Raw genomic sequence first — 22,779 nt, 5'->3', positions numbered from 1 at the left:
CCACACAGCCTGGAGTGTCGGCCAGGCCATTGCCTCAAGACCTGGATGTTCAGTAGGAGGAAGGATGCAGGGAGGAGGCGGCAAGGCTGAGGCAGCAGTTCCTTTGTCCACTCTTTATAACAGCAGATAGGAGCACACACACAGGCGTATGTATGATGCGGGAGTGTGTGTGTGTGTGTGTGTGTGTGTGTGTGTGTGTGTGTGTGTGTGGGTGTATATAGGGGTGTGTGTGTGTGTGTGTGTATAGGTGTGTGTGTGTATAGGTGTATGTGTGTATGTGTGTGTGTATAGGTGTGTGTGTGTATAAGTGTATGTATGTATGTGTGTATAGGTGTGTGTGTGTGTGTGTGTGTATAGGGGTGTGTGTGTGTATAGGGGTGTGTGTGTGTATAGGTGTGTGTGTATAGGTGTATGTATGTATGTGTGTATAGGTGTGTGTGTATATAGGTGTATGTGTGTGTGTGTGTGTATAGGTGTATGTATGTATGTGTGTGTGTGTAGGTGTATGTATGGGTGTATGTGTGTGTGTGTGTGTGTGTGTGTGTGTGTGCGTGTGTGTGGTTCTGTTTCACAGATGCACACGGATGGTGAGAGACGACAGAACGCCACTCTGACAACAGTCTTGTGGTTGTCACGTGAACGTGCGGCCGCAGCAATGACGACACACTGCAACGCCGTGACCACAGCGCCACCCAGCCATGACAGCGCAGACATGAACAATCACTGAGCCTGTTTTACACCACTGGACAGGACTCTGCTGGAACCGCCTCCACTCCTGTGCTTCAGGAGGAGGAGCAGTCGTCCACCTCAGCAGCTACACAGGCCTCACCTGGTATCAACCCTTCAGGATGAGCTGCCATCAGCTAGCCAGCTAGTTATGCATATTTATTTAAATATATAACATCTTTTTATGTATTCATCACACATATTTTCATTGTGATATGATAAATAAATTCAGCAAAATTTAAATTTTATTGGGTTTAATTTTTGGTTGGGGGCGGGCACCTGGAGGGTGTCGCACCCAAGGAGCAGGTCACTGTAGAACCGCCACTGGTGAGGAGTCAATCCATGATCAGTTTGGAGCCTGTGATTGATTCGTCAATCCTTCTGTCTCTCTGTCTTCCTCCATTCTCTGTCTTTGTCTCTGTCCATCAGTCTCTCCTCCTTTCTCTCCCTCTTTATCTCTGTCCCTCTCTTTCCTTCTGTCTCTCTGTCTTCCTCCATTCTCTGTCTTTGTCTCTGTCCATCAGTCTCTCCTCCTTTCTCTCTCTCTTTATCTCTGTCCCTCTCTTTCCTTCTGTCTCTGTCTTCCTCCATTCTCTGTCTTTGTCTCTGTCCATCAGTCTCTCCTCCTTTCTCTCTCTCTTTATCTCTGTCCCTCTCTTTCCTTCTGTCTCTCTGTCTTCCTCCATTCTCTCTCTTTGTCTCTCTCCATCAGTCTCTCCTCCTTTCTCTCCCTCTTTATCTCTGTCCCTCTCTCTCCTTCTGTCTCTCTGTCTTCCTCCATTCTCTGTCTTTGTCTCTGTCCATCAGTCTCTCCTCCTTTCCCTCTCTCTTTATCTCTGTCCCTCTCTCTCCTTCTGTCTCTCTGTCTTCCTCCATTCTCTGTCTTTGTCTCTGTCCTGCTCTCCTGCTCTCTCTCTCCACTGATCCTGGATCTGCTCCACCTTCCTGCTGGTAAAGGAAGGTTCTGGTGGCTGCTGTTGCAGGATGTGCTGCTGATGGAGAATTGTTGGGTGGAGGTTCATTGAAGGAGGGAGGTGCTGGACCTGCTCTACCTGTAAAGTCTCTTGAGAGACCTTTTGTTGTGATTTGGCGCTATAGAAATAAAATTGACTTGACTTGACTTGATAGCTGAAGGCTCTGGCTCCCTTCTACTGTTAGAACTCTAGGAACCAGCAGGAACCCTGCATCCTGGGAGTGAAGGGTTCTAGCTGGATCATAGGGGACTAGGAGCTCTGTCAGGGATGAAGGAGCCTGACTGTTGAGGACTTTGATGGTAGAAGAAGAATTTTAAATTCTGATCTGAATCTGACAGGGAGCCATGCAGAGAAGCCAGTCCAGGGGAGACCTGGTCTCTGCTACCAGTTCTAGTCAACATGGGAAGCAGCGTTCTGGACCAGCTGGAGAGTCTTTAGGGACTTATTAGTCCAGCCTGGTAGGAGGGAGGTGCAGTGATCCAGCCTGGAAGTGACAAAAGCAGGGACTAGTTTTTCTGCGTCTTCTTGAGCCAGGATGTGTCTGAAATTGTAGTCATGATGGTCTTCAGTTGTTCGTGTCTTTTGTATATTTGGCAGCAGTCAGAACTTCTCCTCCTCTCATCACCAGAAAATTAAAGTGTCAGAATTAATAAAATGTTCAGGCACACCTCTGTGCTAACAGTACACGCTGCTGGATGAAACGGCTGGGAGATATGCCGTTACAATCAACATTGGGCAGTAAAAAACTGTACGAGCAGCATTTCAGAGGCCTGAATCAATGGTCTACATTTTGCCTTTGAATTGGTTTAAGGAACGGTCGTCTCCATTGCTCAAAAGTCAGTCCAAATAACTGAGATGGATGGCCTTTGAGCCTGATTTCAAGCCTGCACGGCTCGACGGGAGGTCTAATCATTGGTATAGAAGGGGAATCACCTCATACTGTTCAGTTACATCAAAGAGAGAATCTGATCATTTTCAAAAATGTCAGTCATATATGTGTTAGGAAAAAAATGATTTTTGTTTTAGAAATCTTCAAACCGGGTCTTATTTTCAGATAAAACTACTCATGGAAAGTGAGGCCAGCCTGATTGACATATTTATTGACTTGTGCAAAAATAAGGACAGTTAGAAACTAAACTGTACTCCAGTATTGGATCTAATGAGAAACAGTCAACAGATAAGGTTCCATTCAAATGGGAGAAAGAATCTGGAATGGTCGTCACAGAGGAAGAGTGGTGGAATATTTGCTCTGTGCAGTCCAGGAGTTCTGGTCTCTGGAGAGGTTTTTGTTGGTGGACTCTGGTTAGATATTTCAAAACTCCTAAGTTAAAATATTTACTTGACTTTATTTATATTTATATTTATACAGCACTTTTCATACAAAAATTGCAACACAAAGTGCTTCACAGCAATAAAAGAAAAACAGGCAACATTAAATACGATATAAAGCAATGAAGCAATACAATAAATGTTAAGAACCCGGCCTTCCCAACCCACATGACCACAGACACGCACGCACGCACGCACGCACACAACCACACACTGACTGTCAGTACAAACACGGCAGGGCCCTGATCCTAGTGAGGAAAGACCACCTATGGGAGCATTTGCAGACAGGGGAGAAGGCCAAGGGGCTGTGTTGGAGGAGCTGTGGTGAGCAGCCAGCAGACCATTTTCATTTATTCTGGAGCTGCTCAGTTATTCAGCCCTACTGGCTTAGATTATGCATGGAACACAAAAAAATTTTGACCATGAAATTAACAGTTCTTTTTCCACAATTTACCTTGGAAATATTGCACCTCGAATGCTGGGGCAAGACAAACATTGTCTTCTCTAAATATTATTAGCAACCAGCAAGAAAACTGGAACTCCAAGATGGTTGCAAGCCACACCTCCAACAGAGTGGGACTGGATTGATATCGTGACCAGTATCCAAACTATGGAAAGGATGACCTTCTGGTTAAATCTAAGGACTGATAAATATCAGCAGCACTGGGACAAATAGATGGATAGATTAATAGATGGCTAGAAGAGATGCTCTCTGAGCCATCATGGGAAGTGTAAATCCATCAGTATAACATCTGAATGGGTGGAGAAGTGACTGAGTGTTTTTCCTTTTTTAAAATGTGTGTCTCCCTTCTGTTTCATATTGTTGATGTGTCTTCTATAAGAATAAAAATAAAAACAAAAAGTTTTAAAAAAAGAAAAAGCCAGAAAAGTCCCAGGTTGCTTCCTACACTGTGGGAACATGCTGAGGGTCACGCCCTCACAGTCTTTAAAGCTTCAACTTCTCACCTGTGACTTAGACCTGGAGAAGCCTGTTGGATGAGAGGCTGAACCTCTTCGAGCAAGCTGAAACAATCCAGTTGCCTTCAACCCACATCTTCAGAGTTGCCGTGTCCTGAACAGCTGAGCTCAGTCACAGACGTCTCTCTGAACAAACTGAATTTTCCCCTATTTTTATTTGGCAGCTTGTGGAACATGTCTCTACAGCCAGTGGGATGGATCCAAGTCTGACAGGGTCTCCCGCCATGTTTCTACACGGCTGGCGCATTGACGAATTCAAACCCAGCTGCAGCTGAAAGAATGACACTGACGCTGAAATGAATATGCCATCCACGTGATTTATTAAATGAGAGAAATTAAGAGTTACAGCTTCATCATTCTCACAGTTTCATTCATACATTCATTTGTAATCAGCTCCTTCCTGTTTTGGCTGCAGAAAATGTGTACAATGGGTAAATGTTGCCTGAAGGATTATAATATGTTCCTCTGGAGTGAAACACACCGCTCTCCACCTTTCCATGTTGAAGGACGGTCACCTAGTGCTGGCTCCGCCCCTTTCATGTGAACACACACACACAAACAGGAGACGAGATGCTGGCTTGATGTACTGAGTTTTACCGCTGATCCCTGACTGATGTTATTTGCCAAACCACAGTGAGAAAATGTCCTGGTTATGCTGACTGTTTCATGGTACAGTCCCCAGAAAAAAGGAGGGAAAACAGACACCTGTGATTTCAAAATAAAACAGGAATTAACCAGGACAGAGAACAACATAAGAAAGCTGACAATTTGAAACAAACCACATGACTACAGATGAATTTCTTAAAATGAACTCACTGACAATCAGCAGTCAGAACAGGACTGTCACACTTCCCCCAATTTGAAGAACCCAAATTAGATGTTGCCTAGTTGGCTCCTCTGATTAACTACTAATGTCAACAGCACGACCCTTGAGATCAAGTTACACCATTTGTTTAACTTTCACCAAAACAGAACAGAGAAATTTGTCCCAGTGAAAACAGGAAAGGATGAAGGAGTTCCATTACAAGTGAGCCTAACAGAGCCAGCTTGAGGATACCCCACAAAGTACCTTGACAGTCATGACACCAAAAACCAACCACATTTGATATTGGAAACACTAGACTGGATCAGGAGGGTCGCTGCAGGGAGTTTATCAGGCCGGTCCAACACCAAGTCACTAAGGCCCTAAAAATAGAAGAATGAAAAGAAAGCATGGTTATAAATGCTGTTCCTGGTCCTGAAATACCACCTAGCATTTCTGTAGATGTGAAAATACACAGTGCTGATGAATCCGTTCCAAACCTGTGAGGGGACTGAATTACCATCATAAAGGTGCTCCTACTCTGCATCACCAGTGACGCTCATCACAGTGACATTCAACCCCACAGACACCTTGTTGTTCCACTGACCAGATTTAATCACTGCTCCTGAGTCACCATTCTGAGGACTTGCAGGTGTCAGGCACCTCCACGTCAACAAGGGCGTTTTAAACACACCCTCTTATATTACCCATATGCTACCAACAGTCACGTGCAGCTGAATGAAAACAAAACTAGGATTCCTTTGGTTGGTCTCAAGGCTTTGATGCTCCACTTCAGCTCTTTCTGTCCCTGTTGGTTAAATTATGTTAGGAGACCTAAAAGCTTGGGTGCAGCTTTGAGATGGTTGACGTTCACTTCCAGAGGCACAAAGCAGATATTTCCTGATCGGCAAAGTCAATTTCAGGAGTAAAAGTCAGCAGTACACGAGCGACTTTGGAACGCTACTGAAGCTGTTACCTCAGGACAACTGTTGGTTGGGGGAGTTCTTTTTCTATTTTTAAAATCCAAATTTCTTCCAGCCCTCACAAATTACACCATTTGTGTAGCTGAGTGGTAGTGACTGGAATACTGGGACCAAGAACCATCTGTTGGTTCATTTGAATTTAGTTGTCAAACAGGATCTCCAATATCATCGGATCAAGCTTGTCAAGGGGGCTGCAGGTGAAGTGGACCGACTGTGGAAGGTGTCCCATCCTTGGTCAATCAAACCTGTATATCTTCCCCTCCTAAGCAGACCCAAGTATCACATTTTACTGACTGGTGCTGCAGGCTGGGTTTATTTACAACTGTCAATGTTATGGTGAGAAAATGTACTTCTACTCTCATTGTACGGTTGGTGAAATCGGAAATGTGTATTTAAACCAGTACCTTCACAGACGACGCTGGCATCTTCACTGTGATCACAGTTGTTCCTCCCAAAGCCTTTATGTTGACAGTCAAATAGTGATGACTCGTCTCCTTGACACTTCACATTATCCATCCAGATTGGTCCACTGCCGTCCCCAAAGTATGCCTCACGTGGTGCGGACACAGCTTTGCCACAACCCAGCTGTCGACAAACCACTTTGGCATCCTTCAGTCCCCAGAGGTCGTCACACACCGTCCCCCACCGGTCGCCTACAAAGACCTCCACTCGTCCAGAACATGTGCTGTTGTCAGAGCTGACCAGCCTCACTGGAGGATTTGGTGCCGAAGTGCTGTCAGCGCCTGATAAAATGGAAAAAAAAGTTTGTAAATACCAGTTTTACTGCCACATTTTTGGAAATTATGGAAAAAGGCACTGTATGAATCTTCAAGGTTCCCGTGAGTCAGACAGTAAATCTAGGATTACAAGAAGTCAGTGTTTTTCATGACTTGAGAACTTACAGGTGAGTAGAATAACTAAAATGATCTCGTCACAGCTCCTGGTGTCACCTGTGAGGTCAAGTTGGGTTTTTCTCCCGTCTCCATGTTTTGTCTTGTCGTTTACCGTTTTATTTTGAAAAGTAACTGTCCTCTTGTTTCAGCTGACTTGCCCTTCCTCTTGTGGCTTGGTCTTATGGCGGAGTGCTTCCATCTGATCCCTGTTACCCTGTGTTTCTATGCTGTCAGTGTCTCCCTTTGTCTTGTGCCAGTGTTCCGTCTCCGTGGGTTCACCCCAGTCCTTTGACCACAGCCTTGATCGGTGTTTTGTGTTTTCCTACCACCAAGGAAGAGATTTTGATAATTTTTCAACCTTAGTCTAGTTTTTAATTAACATTTTTATAGCCTTTGTTTCCTGACTTTTTCGTAGCATTTTTAGAGGAGTGTTCTTTAATATATTTCTCATAGCCACGCCTCTTCCCCTACAGGAGAGGGGTGATCTTGTAAGACAGGTTCGTAGCCGGTTTTCTGTTCCTAGAACTTGGAGTCACCTGGAAACCTTCAATAAAGACTTCATTGACACACCTGAACCCTGCGCCTGTGTCCAAGCCTGGTGGTGACACCTTGTCTGACCTTTAACATTTAAGTGTTGGACTCTCTTGTAATTTGGTTTCTATCTCTCTGTTTTTCCTGATCCTCTGATATCTCTAAAGGGGTTTGTCATTACTGAACCCACTGCTACATTCTCATCATTAGCAGCCGTCTTCGTTGACCTGTCAGCAGCAGTCTCTGTTTTGGTCCACCAACAAGCACCCGATTCGCAAAACATTCACTTGTAAAACCTACGAATTGACATCACTCACAAACGCCTGCAAACAGGTGGGCTAAGGGTGCACACTGAGGATTGTCTCTCAAATGAGCACGATAGCAAACACTGACTCAGCACATTTGCCTTGATGAATATTGTTGTGCCAACTCAACCAGACCAAGAGATTAATTCAGAGATGTGACAATCAGTCCAGCTGAAGAGGCTTTCGGCCTGTGAGGCCTAACACCGCTTTACAAAGCCTGAATTCAAGTGACCACGTTCTTGAACAAAGGGTCATAAAAGCGGTGTGATGACTCTGGCCACTGGCCCCCCTCTGAGAACCTGGCCACTGACCACATCCAAGAACCTGTGGGATGCTATTGGCTGAGAGCCAGTATCATCCCACAGGAAGTGACATCATCGGCCTCCACATAGAAACTTCAGCGCGAAGAAGATTCTCTCTCTCGGTGATTTTCTTCTCTCAGTGGTTTTCCCCTCTTGAGTGGTTTGCAACGTCTTCAGAAGATTCAGCCTCTCCGGTTCTCCACTTTCGGACCTCGAGTGCAGTGCAGCGATGACAGAGACTCCACAAGGACACCTCTCTCCCTCCTGTCCACTCGTCCAGAGAAGCCACCGTCGAGCCACGCAACCCGCGTGAACTGGTCCCAGGAGAAAGAAAGCCCATTCCAGCTTCTTCACCTTTCCACCAGTAACTCCAACAGACCCTGCAGGCTGCCCCGCCGCCGCTCTGCTGCCCTCCGAGTCGAGCCGAACCGCGCTCTGGATCACGGAGATCGAATCCCTTACCGCTCCACCGGGTCAAGTAAGGATTCCTTTAACTAGGCATTTTCTGGGCACAGAAATAGCTTAGTGTGTTGTATGATGTCTATGAATGCTCTGTTTACGTGACGAAGTCCTGTAATTAGCAGAAATTACATAGAATTATACCTTATTTATTGATGTTAGTTATTAATAACCGTGACCTCTCAAGAAGGTGTTACCTGTTATTAATACTGCACAAGTGTGGTAACACACACATTTTGGGTTTTAACTTTGTCCTTTCCTCTCTCTCTCTCTCTCTCTCTTTCAATCGCTAAGCGCTCCGCTTAGTTATTAACATTCCACAAATTCTACCTCCACGGTGCTAACTTGCGGCTAGCTAGCGTCAGCTAACTAGCCTAGCTGTTAACCCTGCTGCGACGCTAACTGGTTGCTAGGCAACCAGACTCCCCCTCCCCTTCTTCACTCCCTCACTCACACGTTTACACACACACATATTATCACTTATATCTTTTAGTTAGATAAACCGTTATACCACCGTGTTGCTGATTGATGGATGCACTGTGTTAATGAATATATTTTTATTACATGAGAGAAGTCGTAGTGTCTTTTGTGTACCAACTTGTGGTCACGTGTCTCAGCAACAGCAGTGCTCGGACCTCCTCCTCCAACATCAGAGCTCTCCCTTGGTAGTTGATGTTACAGGATATTGACTGTTAGTAGATAAACTCTGTTAGAGACTAGTAACTGTTACAAGTTCGGTTGTCTTATAGTTTCCCTGAACTCATCAGGGTGGTGCCCCGAATTGTTAATATATATTATTAATTATATTCATAATTATCGATTATCATTATTTTTGACCAATTCGCTCTTCAGCACACAACAATATGCAGCATGGGGGTTTTTACCTCAGGATGCAAAATACTGGAGGCAAAAAATGCAAGGCACAAGCTATGTGATGTACCAAAGGCCTGCACTGAACGCCTTTGGAGGAGGGTGTTAAATCACCCAACACAGCACACAGACGGCTGCTGTCATTGGGTGGTGAGGGGGGGACACAAGTGAAATGGAAGGATGAAGCGAGAACACCTTCTTTACACTCATTTCAACAGTTTTTGGTGTGACAGAAAAAATAACAGAAACAATCAGCCTTCTGAGTTCAACTGCAAGCACACGTTCTCTGGACGACTCCACACAGAAAGACCCCCTGCTGCAGCCGGGGACCCAACCCACAAGCTTCTTGCTGGGGGGGCCACAGTGTGAGGCGACCGTGCAGCCAGCAAAATTAAATCCTGCATTTTAATGCCATATCCATGTTTTACTTTTAGGAAGGCTCTGTTTTTGAAATGAACTCTTGACTTGACCTATAATTAGACAAGACAGCATTCAAAACCTCTGAAGTCTAAAGAAAATGAAATCAACATTTGTCTTCCTCTGAAGACTCTCAGTCTCCCAGGTCCTGGTATCTCATGTGCTGTGCCAACTGAACTGTTTCAGGTTTCTTGAGGACGTTTCACCTCTCAACCAAGAGGTTTCTTCAGTTCTAAGACACTGGTGGTGACTTGCAGTCCTTTATAATTCTGTGTGGGTGTGACCCTCTAACAGAGTCAACCAGTATTCTGGTATTGTGGGTTAGTTGTGGGTCATTGATTCACCAGGCTGATGGGGGGTGGGGGGGGGGGCAAGTTTGAATGAATATTGAGTTTCCTATGAATGGTGCTCAGGAAAAGGACCAGACACTTTTCTTGTCTGTATTGAAGTAATGATGGCAGACCGCAGTAAGTCAGTTTGCAAACTAGAGGTCTTACCCAGTGACATTTTTCATTTGTTTTTAGACCGAGGAGAACAATGAAATTAGACCAGATCTGCAGAGACAGGGAACAGTGGCATAAGATCAGTTCTGGGAGGAGGGAGAGCAGCTGCTGCTGCAGCATCACAAGTAGACCAGGAACAATGAGTGCAGCCTGATTAAGGCCAGTTCCATGAGATTCATCCATTGTTTTTACATCAGCTACATCCACTGGCTATCAACTGAGTACTGAGTAGCTTACAACAGCAGCTCCCTCCAACCCGCTGGACTCCTTCATCCTGCCAGCTGTGGCATACCAGAGGCTAAAGTGAGTCAATATTGGCATCCAGTGGCAAAAGCTGTTTTACAAAAAAGATTGAACGGTACCTGAGTGTTCCTCAGTCTATGGGCCCTATTTAAGTGATCTAAAAGCTGGCGCCCGGTGAAGTGTCAGCGTCATCATAGTTTCGAGCCAGCTAAAATGATGTTTTAGTGTCAAGAGCCCTCGCCCTTTAACTAACAAATGAACTTGCACTCCAACTGTGCCAACAGGTGCTTAAGTATGTTAATGAGGTGTAGTGTGGTGCAACCATGCTGCACTGACATTTTAGAATACCAGAATAAATTCGCACCATAGAACAAGAAGAGGTTGGTCTTTGGTCAATCGTGTTATGGTTCAAGCGCTATTTAAAGGGCGCATCAATCAGATGAGCAGATGTGCAACATAGCAATGCAGTTCTATTGATGCCGGACAAAGTTGGAATAGCGGCCGCCACTTCCTCCCAGGCCTGCTGCACCTCAGATGGCTTCAGTGGATTCCAGCTGCTCCTGTTTCTAAACATGACCTGAATGCCCGCCTTCATCCGGCACACAAGGAGGTCACTTTCTCCAGATAAGAAGCGCTTACTCCTCCTGAGCTGAAATGGGTGCGTCTCTCATATGGCAACATGTAAAATCCTGGCATACCCTGGGCTTTAAAGGCAACGATACGAGGCACTCTGGTTGGTTTGAGTGATGTCATGCCTGATCCACACCTAAGAATAATTAGGTCCCGCCCTGCCTCTTTGCACCATGGTTTGTGCACTGATTACATGCCCTCTGAATGTAAAAAAATGAAGCTGAACACAGCACAAACACAAAGCGAACCACTTGGAGCCCACTGGGACCAAGAACCACCTGTTGGTTCATTTGAATTTAGTTGTCAAACAGGATCTCCGATATCATCAGATCAAGCTCACGTGTATTTAAACCAGTACCTTCACAGATGACGCTGGCATCTTCATTGTGACCACAGGTGTTCCTCCCCAAGCCTTTTTTTGGACAGTCAAATAGTGATGACTCGTCTCCGGCACACTTCACATTATCCATCCAGATTGGTCCACTGCCGTCCCCAAAGACTGCTTCACGTGGTGCGGCCACAGCTTGGCCACAACCCAGCTGTTGACAAACCACTTCGGCATCCTTCAGTCCCCAGAGGTCGTCACACACCGTCCCCCACTGGTTGTTGTGCAAGACCTCCACTCGTCCAAAACATGTGCTGTTGTCAGAGTTGACCAGCCTCACTGGAGAAAATGAAAAAAGGATCATAATAATTGTCATTTGATAAATAAAGGGGTGGCCCCCATGCCGCTTTTCCGTGAAGCTGCATAGAAAATGTACGGATGGTGGATATAATAACCGTAATTTCTGGACTATAAGCCGCTACTTTTCCCCCCTGCTTTGAACCCTGCGGCTTATACAACGGTGCAGCTGGCAGTTTCTGGTAGGCTGGTTATATTTCAAACAGATGTTACTGCACCTTTAGGCCTACTGCTCTGTTACAGGCACTTTTAATTTAGCACTTTTAAAAAACACTGAATTTAAGCATTGCCTCGACGAGCGCTGTAAGCTTTGTTTATGGTACGTGAGCTGAGAGCACCGTTTATTTCTGCACAGTCAATACTTTTCGAATGCTGTGAAAGTTTGTGTGTCTTAAACGTGATGTGTCATGTGATACAGGACAGTTTACACAGCAGGTACATGTTCCCTACTATTATTACTGTATAAGTTATGCAGATATGCAACTTGTTGTTTGTAGGAAATGTTAACAAATCGGAAGCTTCCCCAAACAGCATCTCTTCCCTGACCATCCCCTCTGTGCACGAACCTTACATTTGGTGATGAAACATTAAAACACCTGCAGCTTGTAGTCCAGTGTGGCTTGTATATGTACACATTTGTTTTTTACCTAAATTTTGCTGGTGCGGCTTCCAGTCAGGTGCGGCTTATAGTCCGGAAATTACGGAAATCAATAACATTAAAAACATTCAGCACACCAGTTCAGGCCAGTCCCTTCATTGTTGAGTCCCCCTGGGCCCCAGCACCAACCAACCTGCCTTCATGAACCAGGACTTAACTCTTCTAATTATATTCAATATTTTGCCTACAACTTTCCTGTGGCTTGTAATTCTGACCGTCTTCCTAGCCGGAGAAGTCAACTTCATTTTGTCTGTGTAGAAAACCTTTTTTAGCCTCCTGTGTCTGTGTCTGATCTGACATGTCCTCCTGCTGAAGACCATGAAGCCTCTTATATCTAAACACTCCAAGCCTGTTCCCAAAAATGAACCCTAACCAGGTGTCTGAGAAATGGCTTCGCCCTCACACCCCGAATAAAGACAGTTGTCTGTGTGGTCAGGTCTTGTTTTGGGGGACAAAAGGGGCGGAGTTTTCATTTCTGTTAATATTGCCTCTCTGTACAAGAAATCCTTTCTTACTTTATGCCAAAATCATGAATATATTGTGTTGGATGTCAGTCTTGGTGGAGGCATGCCTGCGACCATTACTGGTACTTCCTGCCTCCCTTCAGTGTATTTAGATGCTGTGGAGGAGATTGCCCATCTTTTGTCACTGCATGCCTCCTCTGAACTATGAATTATGGGAGAACTAAAGCTCTTGCAAATTAAAAGAATAGTGACTAGAACTGAACCTTTTTCAACTTATAGACAAACCTAGGCCTCACCTCAAAAATCCTTCAAAGTCCACTTGAACTGACTCATACTCACAAACCACCCTCAGACGTTTGCCCCTTGATATCAGGGATCACTGCCCCATTGTCAGTGTCACGCAACAAAATCCCCTGTGCCTGCATGGGTTCTCTCCGGTACTCCGGCTTCCTCCCACAGTCCAAAGACATCAAGAGGGGACCAGGTTGTGGCTGGGAGAGCCAATGGTTGTCTGTCTCTATGTGCTGGCCCTGCTACTGTACTGGGGACCCGTCCAGGGTGAGGGCTGCTAGGATAGGCTCCACCCCCACCACCCTCAACAGGAGAAGAGGGAGAACATGGATGGATGGATGGATGGAAAATGTTATTGTTGTGTCAATAAAGTGATCAAACCATTTAAAGAAAGATAATTGCGGGCTGTCAGTTTTGGTCAGATGACAGTTTGAAGGATGAATGAACCACACAATTAAACCATTTCAACCGACCGGATGTGTCCACCCCAGGCGTGGCGTCCCTACATGGCTGGGACTCTTTTGGCTGTAAAGAGAGAAAATATGATAGACACTTTACCTGTGCTTCCTTTGACAGACTGCATCAGCAGGAGCACCAGCGTCCCCTGAAGCACCTTCATCATGGGATGCAAAGTTGCTGGAAACGACACAGGAGATTTTACATCAAACTTCATCAGTTCAGACTTTCTCTGGGGTTGATTTAGGTCGAAATACAAATTCAATAAATATCAAGTACTACTACTTACAGGTAGATGAGACCATTATTTTCCTGTCTGTCTACTTGCCTTGCAGTGGCTTTTTGAGGGAAAGAATCGATGAGACCGGCAGCGCGGAAGCCTGTTGGTGACCAAACATATGATGTGAATTTACAAGTTACTTATGGAAGTAATACCAAAACAACCAGGGTTAAATGATCAAACACCTTAATGTTAATGGCAAACCCTGTCACATCATCCTTGACATCATTGGTCACTTACCTTTACCAGGTGAGAGATGGTGAGTTTGTTGGAGGCTTTTTGGAGCTGTCAGCATCAGATCACTTGCACAGCCAAGCTTAGCTTCTGCAAATGTCTCAGCAACACAAATATATACAGTCACATTTTAAAAAAAAAGTTGATTAGCTTGTTAGGTGACTCATCACAAACTCATGCGGGAGTGACAGAATTAAATCTGTATCAAATCAAAACACTTTGATAGAAGCTGTCACGCCCAGACTTACTTTGAGTACCACTGGAAACCCTGAGGCCTCTGTTGTCTTCAACTCTCTCTGATCATCAAACTGCCCAGAAATTGAACAGTGGTGTTGGGGGCCAGCGTTTGTAGTCACCTCTCTGTTCATGGATATCAGCAGCTTTGTCAGGTAGTCAACATCCTTTCTGCCTCTCCGAGCAGAAAAACAAGATGGGTACATTCCCCACTGTAAAACTCTTATTGCAGTAAAATATATGCTCAAGCTAATATTCAAGCTTGTCAATTTGGCATGTACTCTGTTAACGTGAAGGTAACTGTAGGTAGAGCATTCTGCTCCCTGCTTAAACTCGGCTGCATAGACAAAGGCAACATGCAGAGACTTACTGTGGTCGACAATGACAGCATGAGAACGCCTCTAAAACTGCCCAGGTGCTGCAGTGCTACTGAGATGTTTGGATGTTGGTGTGTCTTCCTTGGTGTTGCTTCAGGTGCAGGGAAACAGTTTCAGGGAACTGTGCAGCTCAAGCTTCAGTTCACCCAGAAAGCTTGGTCAGGTTCTCCCCAGGACAATGTAGACATTGGCACTCCTGTTTATATGCAGGTGACGGCTGCTGACTTTTTCACTTTGGTTGTATCAATAAAAAAGGAGAGGAGTAATGTGCTCACTGGGGTGACATGGAAGGGGAACAGAATCCCAAAAATCTGATTTGGTCCTGCAGTTGGTATATTGCATCTTGTAGACAAATTTATATATATTTGCTTAAACTGTAGTTAAATTTATACATACATTCACTTAAAATAGAATGTAGGACACACAAGGTAGTTGTAATAAAGATGTTTCTGTGGCAGTTCCCAAAGAGGTAGGAAAGGTTCCAACACTGTATTCAGTTCATCAATGTACTTCTTTAGTGTTAGTAGCGGTACCGGGATCTCCTGCTCATGCATCCCAGGTAGAATCAATGACTTAGCTGCAAGTCACCTTATTTGACCTCGTGAACATCTGGAAGTAGTAAAAGGTGTTTTACAGAGGGGTCCTACAAATCTCCAAAGCACCAGGACTAGTTGGTGCCATTGCGACTCTAGGAAGGAACTTATAAATACTGGAGACAACACAGATCGACGTTCCAAGATATAAGACAACAGAAGAACACTTACTATCAGCAGTGAAGCACAGACCAGACTGTTTAAGAGTGGACAGGTGAAAAGGTCACAACAGGGAATAGCGGGAGTGTAGCTCATGCTAGCATCACTCCCTCAAGCTAATTAAGTCAGAACAGAGTCCACAAGAATTTCTATGGTGGGATGAGGCCGTGAAAGATAAGAGCATGGCCGTAAATCGGAAAGAGATTTTAATCTTTACAGCTGCAACAACAAGGCCACGATGGACCAGAAGGGACTGGCATGGGGTCAGACAGAAGATCCTGCAACAGACACAAAGATCAAAAATACACACTTGCACACAGAAGCGATCACATAAGCACCTCCTTGTAACACATAAAAACTGGAGAAGATAGTGAGGTCGTTGGACTTCTTGCCCCAACGCCAGGGACGACGCATCTGCGTATGCTGACTCCAGCATAGGGGAAGACGATCTCCAGAGCTCTGTATTCTTTCCTTTTAATCTGAATAAATTCTTTTGAACCAACTGGAAGGTGTCCTCTCCGGATTTGGAACAGCGCAATACATAGACTCTGTGGGTCCTTCTGATTGATTAATGATGACTTGTTGAAAAATTCCTACAGAAACTTGGTGACCCCGACGTGATCTGGAGGAGAGACATCGGTAACTTGGTCGATTGAGGACCATCCCGAGTGACTTCGGACTTCTCAATTCTCTGACGGCGCCGATAAAATAAGGTAAGGAGTCACCTGTTGTATCGAAGTACTGCCATTGGACAATCCAAATTAAGAGAATTGTGAAGACCACCGTCCTTCATAGTGAATTGGACACATCAAAGATTAACAGAAAAGAAATTATCAAAGATCGAAGAGAGGGTTCGACTTTGAATTAATCGGAGAGAGGGTCCGAGTTAAAATGTCGGAGTGAGGGTCCGACATAAAGGGTCGAAGAGAGGGTTCGACTTTGAATTAATCGGAGAGAGGGTCCGATTTGAAATATTGGAGTGAGGGTCCAATATAGTGACAAACGGCGCTAGTAGGTGCAAGGCCCGGGGCAATAGAGTCCCCCGAATATTAATTGGACAGCGGTAAATTGGTGCTACGGGCTTGACAGGCTTAAGGGTCGGAGTCCATTGAGGTAATAACTCATAAAGAAGAAGTCACAGAAGAATAAGAGAAGTAAAAGACGTCAAGAAAAAATAAAAAAGAATAAAAAATAAAAAACGTGCACGGGGATTTGTGTGGGTGGTTTCTGAGGCATCCAAAACAGACGAAGTGGGAAGAATAAGTAATGAGACTGTTGCAGTGAGTAACATCCGCCCCTCAGTAAAATCGAGTGGTAGAAGCTTGTTGGGAAAACTGCAACCTCTCTGATTACAATTACTTACCCAGTCTGTGTGTCTCTGGGGTCTGTGGGAATTTTGGGATTGGACACTTGGTGAGGAGTCAGTAAAATTCTCAGACCTATGTTTCCTCATCGCACTATCTTGGATAGCGTAGAAGCATATGAGGAGAGACAACTGAGGAGGACAAGATCCACTGACACCTCTATAAGTGTGTGTGGCCACATTTGAACTGTGTTGTGTGTTTACAATTGTGAAAGACCATGGCAAACAATGATAAACTTAACTGTGAACAGTGGGAGGTGTGGTGGAAAGGCCTAATATCGCAGGCGATATCTGGCTATTGTGGTGATGACAAGGGAAAGAAAACATTGAGACAGAACCTTGATTAATACACTAAACAATGTAAAGGACAGAAGTGGTGGGGAGTTGGTGGACTCCAGTCTATTAGGGACAGATTGTGTGTGGATGAGAAGGCGGCGTATGATGAAGTGATGGATCATGACAATGTGAAACCAGGCAGATTGAGTCGGCAGAAGCATGCTAAAGCAGGTCAGAAGAAAGATGAGTGGAGAGCAATGTTGCATTTGATGGCCATGGCAGCCGGAACCAGGTGTCATATACAGACGCTGAAAGGGACGCAGGAGAAACCTCCTCCGTACTCAGGTCTGTCGGCACCTCCAGCGCCTGCGGCAGTGTTGCAGATGCCTGTTATCTCGGTGAAGGGAGATGTACAGGTGGAGTTTGAGGAAGAGGAGGATGAGGCCTCTGGTGGACAGGGACAGTCAGAATACAATGAGGTGAGAGAGCAGTTAGAAGAAGCTAGAAGGAGACTAGAAGAAGAGAGATTGAGAAATGAAGGTGGAAACAGGGAAAGTAGAGAGGACAGGGAGAAGAGAGAGAGAGATGAGCAAGCATATAGAGACACAGAAGAAGAATATGGTGGTGGACTACTAGAGAATAATGGTGACAAACCACAGGAGGACAAAACTGACCATGACGCAGCTGACAAACCCGCCCCTACGAAAAAGACAAGCAGATCTGAGTCCCCTAAAAAGTGGGCAAAGCCCAGTACTGAGGAAAGATGGATGTCAGTCAGAAAACTACAGACAAGAACAGGAGTAGAATATCATTCGCCTCACTCCAGAGGATGGGATCCCAGAGAGATGTTACTTGATAGACCTTCAATGACACAAAAACCACGTGATAAAGGTCACAAATCTGTGCCAGGAAAACTGAGATGCGACATTGTGTTTGAGCTCGAAGATTTTGATGATGACATGCCAGCACGAAAAAGCCGTCCACCCAGTAGAGCACCCAGTAGACCAGGAAGCCGTTCTGCTAGCCCTGTGTCTGATCACACACGCAGTAAATCTACAGGCGGGAGTAGCAAAACAACGACGTTCGCTATGCCGCTGATACAACAACCGGGGGGTGGGGAAGTGATATACAAACCGTGGCCACTCGCTGACAGAGACACGTTGGTTAGACGCCTCCCCAGTTTATGGGATGAGGGTGCAGGACCCTGGCTGACAACGTTACATTCCCTGACAGCGGGGACTACACTCTCCATAGGAGACATGAGAGCCCTGGTAGGAGCGTGTACTTCATTATCGCGTGTACATGACATCGACACAGAAGCTGACACTAACGGTGCACCTGATAACATGCCTTACACACAAATAGCGAGAGTGTGGGGAAATGCGCTGAGAAGGGCGTTTCCGCCCTCATGCACAGCCCCTCACACAGTGTTTTCCAGACAGCCTGGTGAGTCTCCCTCCTCCTTCATAAACAGATGCGAGGATGAGTGGGAGAACAGAACAGGAGAAAGACCAAATCATTCCCCACTAGCAGCCACTCAGTTTAAAATGGCTCTGTTAACAGGAGTGTCACAGAAGGTGCGCAGTGAGATGGAAAATGATCCTCATTGCAGTGGAGATAACTTGGTACAGTGGTGCAGAGTGTTTACTCACAGACTCAGACAAGAAGACAGTGACTCAGCTAAATCTAATAAAGAATTAGAGGACTTGAAGATGCAACTGACTAAACTCCAAATAGCACAAGCCAGAGAACAAGCAACCGGTGCCAAGAGGTCTGCCAAAGCAGAGAAACAGATGGTGCAACAGCAGGCTACACCTGCACCACCGGCACCAGTAATGCCTGCACCTGTGGTACCAGCTTTCCCGTACTATTCACTGCAGTACCAGTGGGCTCCACCTGGACCCCAGCCTCAGTACTATCAGGCCCATCTCCAACGAGGAGGAGGAGGCAGAGGGCGCGGATACTTTCAACAGAGAGGAGGAGGCAGTGGTCGGGGAGGTGGAAACGGTAACCAGGGGCCGCCGCAGGGGGAGGGATGTTATGTCTGCGGGGCACTAGATCACTGGGCAATTAACTGTCCTAATAAACTTCCATTCCAGAGGGGACGTGGGCGTGGTCAGGGAGGACCGCCACAGGACCATCGGGCACCACAACAATACCTGACTCCACAACAATACCAGATGCCTCAGTGGGAAAGGGAGGACTGGTACCTGCCGCCACAATAGGGGTGCCCGGTTCCAACAGCAGGGGGATTGGCTGACCTCCTGTTAAGAGTGAGAGTAGAGGGAGTAGCTGTTGACATGCTGGTGGATACAGGAGCAAAATATTCTACTATAAATCATAGCCTCCCAGAAGCTCTTATCTCTGACAGAAAAGTGGAACTAGTGGATTTTAATGGACAGCCAACTGCCATCCCATTTACCCACCCCCTCCGAACAGCAGTCAGTGGACAAACTTTGCAGCATCGGTTTGTGTACTCTCCATCCTGTCCTATTCCCCTGATGGGAAGAGACTTGTTGACTAAATGCAATGCTTCTATTTTGTGTGGTGAAACGGGACTGGAAATATCTTTCACTGATGGAATAAAGATGACACCTACCAACTTGGTGCTGGCCTCCTCAGTGACTGGACAATGGTTGATGCATGAACCTGAAGTTAAAGAAAATGTGAACGCTACCATCTACTGGGCAGAACTGTGTCTAGATGAACCTGGTCCCCAAAGTCTGATGACACTTTTCCATCAATGGCGCCCATGGATTAACTCCATGCACCCCTATGATCCTCCTACTGATCCATATCATTGTACTCTCCTCTATGATCGATATCAGACTAATGAGGTATATCAAGAGGCGTTTGGTCAAGTGAATGGTTCACACTGGATGCTGCAGTCAGATTGTATATATGTAAATAAAACAGGAGTGGCAGCCCATGTGGTGTTGACCCCCGAACAAGATGAATGGTTCCAGATGTCAGATACCTCAGTCCCACATATCTCACTGTTGGTGGGAATTAGAGTGGATGCTAAGGATCTCGGACCAATGACTAAAGCGGCCCATTTAGCGACCGACTGGAAACAGACACAGGTGGCAGGCTTAACATATTCAGCCTCCCTAGAGACTTATCGCATCGCTCATCACACTGTGACCCCATCGGTGTTGCAACAGTGTGAGTTGACGAGACAACATGGACGTGAAAATTCAGATAGTGACATGACTACAGAACTCCTCAGTACCCTATCGCCTTCGTTGTGGTCAGGAGGTAGAACAGATGTAGGACACTGTGACCCTGAAACACCAGTAACATTTGAAGTGTCACCCGGACCGCCCGTTTGGATATCACAATATCCACCTAAGCCCGGTGCTGTCGGGCCCATCACTCAGATTATCAAGGACCTTGAACAAAAAGGTGTTCTAAAGGCTTCCACCTCTACCTGGAACACTCCTATTCTACCTGTAGGGAAACCCAACGGAGATTGGAGAATGGCTCATGACTTGAGAGCTGTTAATGCACGTGTAATCACGCCTCCTATCCCGGTTCCAAATCCGCACACTGCCCTGTCTCAACTATCTCCAACACAACAGTTTTTCACAGTGATTGATTTAGCAAATGCATTTTTTTCAATACCTCTGCCAGTTGAACTGCACAAATACTTTGCATTCACATGGAACGGACACAGATATCAGTACACCGTTCTACCTCGGGGATTCTCTCTCTCACCTGGCCTGTTCAATCGTGCGCTACATGAACATTTATCTAAAACCCTCCACCTCCCGCCAGATTGCATGTTACTACAGTATGTAGACGATCTTCTCATTGCCGCACCCACTGAATCTGAGTGTCTACAAGCCACCCAGGCATGCTTGAAATCCCGAGCCTTAGGAGGCTTTAAAGCGTCAAAATCCAAATTACAATGTGCGTGCTCCCAAGTAACATTTTTGGGAAGATTAGTTGCCGGTAATGCCACTTCCATTTCTGCAGAGCATCGTAACGCTATTCTGAGATATCCCAAGCCTCAAACAGTTCGTGACATGATGTCATTTCTGGGCCTCACAGGCTACAGCCGTCATCATATTAGCGACTACACTCATAAGACGACCCCGCTTCGCCACCTAGTTAACGAACAGGGACTGAAGAAAAGGTTTAATCCCTTGGTGTGGACACCAGAGGCAACACCATGAATGGTGTTCTTTTCCAGAAAACAGGGGGTGGTAGGCGAGCAGTGTTAAAGCATTTGAGTGTAGCATTAGACACAGTCGAAACCAAACAACCCCCTTGCGTAAGATACGCAGCAGGATTGGCTAAATTATTACACAAAAGTGAACATCTCATAGCAGGACACCTATGTACAATCTTGACCTCTCATGGAGTTGTGGGGTTGGTGTCCTCTGAGGCATTCACTCTGACAGGAACAAGACAGTCCAGAATAGAGAAAGCTTTGTTGGCACCTAATTTGACTTACACCCACGAGGGGATAAATATGGCAGATCACATGACAGAAGGGGAACCGCACGAGTGCGCCCCGAGAGCCATACAAGACTCCAAACTGAGAGAGGACCTGACGGCAACACCTAATCATGACGCCACATGCACATTGTTTTCTGATGGATGTTGTTTTAGAAAACATGATGGTTCACTTTCCGCAGCATGGGCGGTAGTGAAACTATCTGCAGATGGAACTTATGAAACTCTAGCAACAGGGCAAGACATAGATGGCCCCTCAGCACAGAAGGCAGAAATTGTGGGACTCACTGAGGCATGCAAATTAGGGAAGGGACAGAGAGTGAACATATACACGGACTCAGCATATGCGGTTAACACAACGCATGTGCAACTCACAGAATGGAAAAGAGGAGGCTACTGCACCTCCACAGGCACACCAATCAGATATGAGACCATGATGAGAGAATTAGAGGAAGCACTTATGCTCCCGGAAACAGTTGCAGTCGTGAAGTGCAAGGGACATGATACAAGCAAAACTATAGTGGCTAAGGGAAATCAAGCTGCAGATATGGCTGCAAAGCAAGCAGCAGGGTATTCCCCGACATACCAAATGATGACAACAGAGACCAACATGACTGACCTGAAACCCAGACGGATCAGTGACCAGAGCATTAGATGGACTGAGGGCGCTGTCGATAGAATAAAAGGAGCATTCAGGAATTGATGATCCATTCACAGGCTGGCTTGAAAATATGTTGGGCAAATGGTCAGGAATGATTAAGAGTGTTCTCTCTGGTATTTTGGTTGCGTTTGCATTATTGATTATTGTTGGTTGTTGTTGTATCCCACTAATCAGATCTATGTGTGAGCGTGTCATTTCAGCAGCAGTGGAGAAGAAAGTTAATATGCAGAATGGGCCTCCGCCAGCATACCAGATGCTGACCACCACTGAACCCTCAGCGCCTCCCCTGGATGAGTATGGACTTGAGCTCGTCTGGGTAGATGAGTACACTGATGAGACCCCACAATTGGATGATCAGCTATAAATTTATCCAGCTGAAAAGGTGAGCACTTAGAAGTGCTCAACAGGGGGAAATGTAGACAAATTTATATATATTTGCTTAAACTGTAGTTAAATTTATACATACATTCACTTAAAATAGAATGTAGGACACACAAGGTAGTTGTAATAAAGATGTTTCTGTGGCAGTTCCCAAAGAGGTAGGAAAGGTTCCAACACTGTATTCAGTTCATCAATGTACTTCTTTAGTGTTAGTAGCGGTACCGGGATCTCCTGCTCATGCATCCCAGGTAGAATCAATGACTT

At 45.7% G+C, this 22,779-nt stretch overlaps 1 protein-coding gene across 2 annotated transcripts; it reads right to left on the bottom strand.

Annotated features, from left to right (window-relative positions):
- Positions 1 to 4,304: 4,304 nt before the first annotated feature.
- Positions 4,305 to 14,094, bottom strand: LOC147267356 (scavenger receptor cysteine-rich domain-containing group B protein-like). Of its 2 annotated transcripts, none has more exons than XM_086197818.1 (6): positions 14,017 to 14,094; positions 13,786 to 13,876; positions 13,599 to 13,676; positions 11,304 to 11,609; positions 6,197 to 6,535; positions 4,305 to 5,192 (listed from the first exon to the last, which is right to left on the bottom strand). In XM_086197818.1, the coding sequence occupies exons 2-6, from the start codon at positions 13,799 to 13,801 to the stop codon at positions 5,185 to 5,187; spliced, it is 747 nt and encodes a 248-aa protein (XP_086053944.1). In that variant the 5' UTR covers positions 13,802 to 13,876; positions 14,017 to 14,094; the 3' UTR covers positions 4,305 to 5,184. The 2 variants fall into 2 exon arrangements, with proteins under 2 accessions (XP_086053944.1, XP_086053951.1); XM_086197825.1 differs by having other exon boundaries at positions 13,825 to 13,876.
- Positions 14,095 to 22,779: the final 8,685 nt, after the last annotated feature.

The sequence above is a fragment of the Aulostomus chinensis genome, chromosome 3, assembly GCF_037954235.1.
Source record: "Aulostomus chinensis isolate RoL2024-O1b breed Wild chromosome 3, RoL_Achi_v1.0, whole genome shotgun sequence".
Taxonomy (NCBI): Eukaryota; Metazoa; Chordata; class Actinopteri; order Syngnathiformes; family Aulostomidae; genus Aulostomus; species Aulostomus chinensis.
The sequence above is the reverse complement of the archived record's forward strand: the minus strand, read 5'-3'. Positions and strand labels throughout refer to the sequence as shown.